The sequence below is a fragment of the Octopus bimaculoides genome, chromosome 11 (genome assembly GCF_001194135.2).
Source record: "Octopus bimaculoides isolate UCB-OBI-ISO-001 chromosome 11, ASM119413v2, whole genome shotgun sequence".
NCBI classification, from domain to species: Eukaryota; Metazoa; Mollusca; class Cephalopoda; order Octopoda; family Octopodidae; genus Octopus; species Octopus bimaculoides.
The window spans coordinates 2277870-2282249 of NC_068991.1; the positions used below are offsets into that span (position 1 = coordinate 2277870).

Sequence of the window (4380 nt, forward strand, 5' to 3'; positions counted from 1 at the left end):
ACATTTATTCCCTACTACCTCCCTTGATTATCTGACTTCTCTCTCTCTTCCGCCTCCTCCTCCGCCTCCTCCTCTTCTTTTCTTCTTCTTCCAGTTATTCTCCCATCTCCGCGTACCTTACCGACCAGACCCTGCAAACCAGCACCCCTCTCTCTCTCTCTCTCTCTCTCTCTCTCTCTCTCTCACAGTACAAATCGATACCAACAGCGCTATTTTCAGCAATAGTATGCCATAGACTCCGGTCTTAAAGTGGAATATTATCCTGGTTTTGCTATTATTAGTCGCTTTAAATATATGATGAAAAACTTGACGCGGGAAGAGAAATGGATAAGAGAGGTAGATACTAGCATGCACGCTTTTCACCGTTCTACCTGTTTCTGTCTCTTTCTATTCTGTAACCCCCACCCACTTCCTCCACGCATTCATGGATATTAATGTTTGCTTTTAAACTGAAGAATTACTCAATACTTTCTGTAGAGTACATATTTATTACATACTTTCACAGGAAGACGAAGTCTAACAGGCTGCAACGTCGAAGCCATAGTCAGCCATCTTCTTGAACGCACACACACACGTACGCACGCACACACATTTTCACAAGTGAGTGAGGAAGCGAAAAAAAGTAGCACTCAATACATTTAGTATGGGTTACATTTATGATTTCATAGCTGTTTGGCTCTTCATGCAACCTCAAGTTGAATGGAGCTGAGTCAAACGGCTATTACCTGCTTACATACATACATACGAACAAAAATACCCTGTTGTTGATGTTGAAATTCCAATGAAGGGGTCTTGGACCTAGGTTAGAAACCGGTTCATTCTCTATTGGCAAGAAATCTTGAAATAAACTGAATAATGACATACATACATGCATACATACATACATAAAGCTACTTCGAAACCTCCAGCTTGTAAATCCAGATTAACGTTCTTTAATCATTTTTTAAATTGGTGTAAACATTTTCCTCGCACCATCTGCCACCTGGTCACTGACAGTTCCACTGTAGCTGGTCTGAGACAAGGCTGTAGTAGTAGTAGTAGTAGTAGTAGTAGTAGTAGTAGTGTTTTTTGATTGTATTCCACGGAAATTTCTTGATGAATGGATTAAAAGTTTTTCTATTGGTTTTGATCTCTCAGTTTTTGCAGCTCGGTTTCCATTCCCATTTTCTCTAGAGCTATTTTCTCCCGTAGTCATCTTCGTATGTCTGGTTCTTCTGGGATGGGTTTTATTCAGTGCTTTCCAGGCAGAATCATTGATATTGAGTTTAGCCATTTATCGAATATATCTGCTTTGTTACTATTTTGAATCATTTCCCAAGCAGCAAATTTTCTATCCAATTCTTTTTTTCCCTCCAATGAAGTATCACGTGGCTGTTCATTCGGTATGTTGTCTTTAATACATTTGAATCACGTGTTTCATCGTTTTCTTGTCTTCACTTGGATGTTTTGAACAAAATATTTTTACGGTTTTTGTGTAATTTCTTTCAGATTTTTGTTGATTTGTTATTGTGTTTCTCACTTTCATTTCCTCCCCGTTTTCTCGGGTAGGACCAAATGCTGTATCGAGGTTTGTATTTGTCTTTTTCTTTTGTTTTTTTTTAGGACTTATGCTGCTATGGCTACTTCTACCAGTGACACTGATATCACGACTACTACGGCCACAACCATTGCTGCTGGGGGGAGTCACTCCTACTAATACTTGATACAACTCCTTAATACCAACATTTCTAGTAAGGAACAACAGTTACCACTGCTAAAATTACTGCTACTACTACTACTACTACTACTACTACTACTACTACTACTACTACTACTACTACTACTACTGCTACTACTAGATGATTACTGGAACCTTTCCAATGTACCATAACTTGGAATTGTTGTTTAGACCTGGGGTGAGTCCTGATCAATCAAAGCCGTTCCAGCCGTGGCCTTCTGCACACGTTACACCTCCTCTTCCTCTTCCTCTTCCTCTTCCTCTTCCTCTTACTCCTCCTCCACCACCACCACCACCACCACCACCACCACCGTCATCAAAACCGGAGCCTATCATGATCGTTCGGCTTCATAGAAACAACACCAAAATTTCACTAAAATCAAAGCCTACGTCATTAAAAAACCCCCCCAAAAACAGACACTTTGAATAATGTAGACCTAGATGCATAATGCTACATCATCCCTGAAAACAAAAAAGAAACAAAGCCGGAATGGTCGTCTGGGGCAATGTAGCATAGGTCTATCTTTTTAATAGGTCTTGTCCTGGGGTTAAACACCACGACGACCACCACCACCAACAACAAGAACGACAGCAGCAGCAGCAGCAGCAGCAGTAACAACATCAGCGACGGCGGCAGCGGTGGCAACAATATCAGAGATCGGATAAAACCGTTTTGAGGATTTATATTTAATTGTGGACACAGTCAGAGATGTGTTATTTGTGAGAGATTTAAAAGTGAACAAACGGTCACTCACTCCGTTGTTATCTCTGAAATGTCATTTGTGTGTTTACAACCAGACTTAGTAGGAGCCAACAGGAAAGCTTCTGCTTGGTCACCTGACACAATAGAAGTAGAAGCTAAATTGCTCCTCAAAACACACTTCACTGTCTTTAAACAAAATTGGACACGCATCTTTTACTTGTTTGTCATTAGACTGCGGCCATTCTGGGGCACCACCTCGAAGAATTTTTAGTTCAACGAATCGGCCCCCGTACTTATTTTTTTCAAAACCTGGTACCCATTCTATCGGTATTTTTGCCGAACCGCTATTTATGGGGAGATAAATACACCAACACCGGTTGTCAAGCGGTTCAACACAAACACAAACACACACACAGATTGATACATGCATACATACATACATACATACATACATACATACATATATACATACATACATACATGTATGTATGTATATATATTATTTACATTTGACGGAATGAGAACCCAGGTTCGAAATTTCCCCATGGCACCTGATGAAGGCTGGAGAGTACATCAGCCGAAAGGTTGTGTTAACAACAAGCAAGATGAGGACAAATATCCGTCAAATGTAAATAATGTACATAATTCCTCATCTCTTAAATATAGAACTGTAAAGTGATAGCATGTTGTCAACTTAATGTGACAGTCCCATAAAAAGGAAAAATGCTACTGTTATTTAGCCCTAGGAAACACCGGTTCCTGTTGGACTTGACACATTTGTTTTTAAAGTGGAGACAAGCACCTCCACCCAGCAAAACCAGCATCCTAGGGCTAAATAACAGAGTAGCATTCTTCCCCTTTATGGGACTGTCACATTAATTTGACAACATGCTATCACTTTGAGAGAATCTTTGTAATCTTGTACCAATCCGTTCAGGGTTCTATAATAATATACGTTATGAAAGAGAGCATTCGATATCCAATTGATAAGCAGTAATTACAGCCGAAAAATAAGACTTACCTCATTATAATTGCTTCCGTTACGAAATCCTGTCCGGCTTGTTCTGTGCTCAGCGCAGGAAGAGTCTTTTGTTGAAAACAGAAAGAAAAAACGGTTTTAGATGGAAGGGAAAGATACTTACAGCGGTAGCAATATCTTCACAGCAATCTTAACAAAAGCGAACCAGAAAATTAGAAAAACAAACCAACAATGTAGGAATTATGAACTAATGAGGGGCGCCTGCGAGATTGCCTGACTAGCTAGAGCTAACAACCAAATCTCCCACAAGTTGCACCCGATCTTCCTGAAAAAAGAAGGACACACTGGGTATTTCTGATTATATATATACACGCACACACAGAGGCATACACACACACAGAGGCACACACACACAGGCATACACACAGACACACACACAGAGGCACACACACAGACACACACACAAAGGCACACACCGACACACACACACACAGGCACACACTCAGAGGCATACACACACACAGAGGCATACAGAGAGAGAGAGAGAGAGAGAGAGGCATACACACAATGAGACACACACACATAGACACACAGAAGCACACACACACACACACACATACCCTCCCTCCCCTACACCGATCCTTACATTAGTAGCCACATACTAAACGAGCAACAACACATCCACATATACCATTCCATGACAAATTCTTGAGACGTCAATGTACTCAATCACATGTTCCCAAAGAGATGCCCGGCCTCACGTACGTTACATACATATAAACACATCGACATCTTCATCTATAGATACACACGAAGATATAAACCCTTCATAGGCTCTTATACGCATGCGCAGTGCTGTGCAGTTTCACACATCTACTCACACACCGATACATCACAGCATAGATACCGTGTGCGAAAAATACATACCACATACACCATGGAAATAATCACATATACAGTCTAAGTATACACCATCCTTAT

The 4380-nt window shown here is 40.7% G+C and overlaps 1 protein-coding gene across 1 annotated transcript in view; it reads right to left on the reverse strand.

Annotated features, from left to right (window-relative positions):
- LOC106883653 (uncharacterized) overlaps window positions 1–4380 on the reverse strand; it is a 132002-nt gene that overhangs the window by 18581 nt on the left and 109041 nt on the right. The window contains exon 14 of the mRNA XM_052971436.1: window positions 3442–3506. Coding sequence (XP_052827396.1) covers window positions 3442–3506 — 65 coding nt within the window. The remainder of the gene's footprint in view (window positions 1–3441; window positions 3507–4380) is intronic.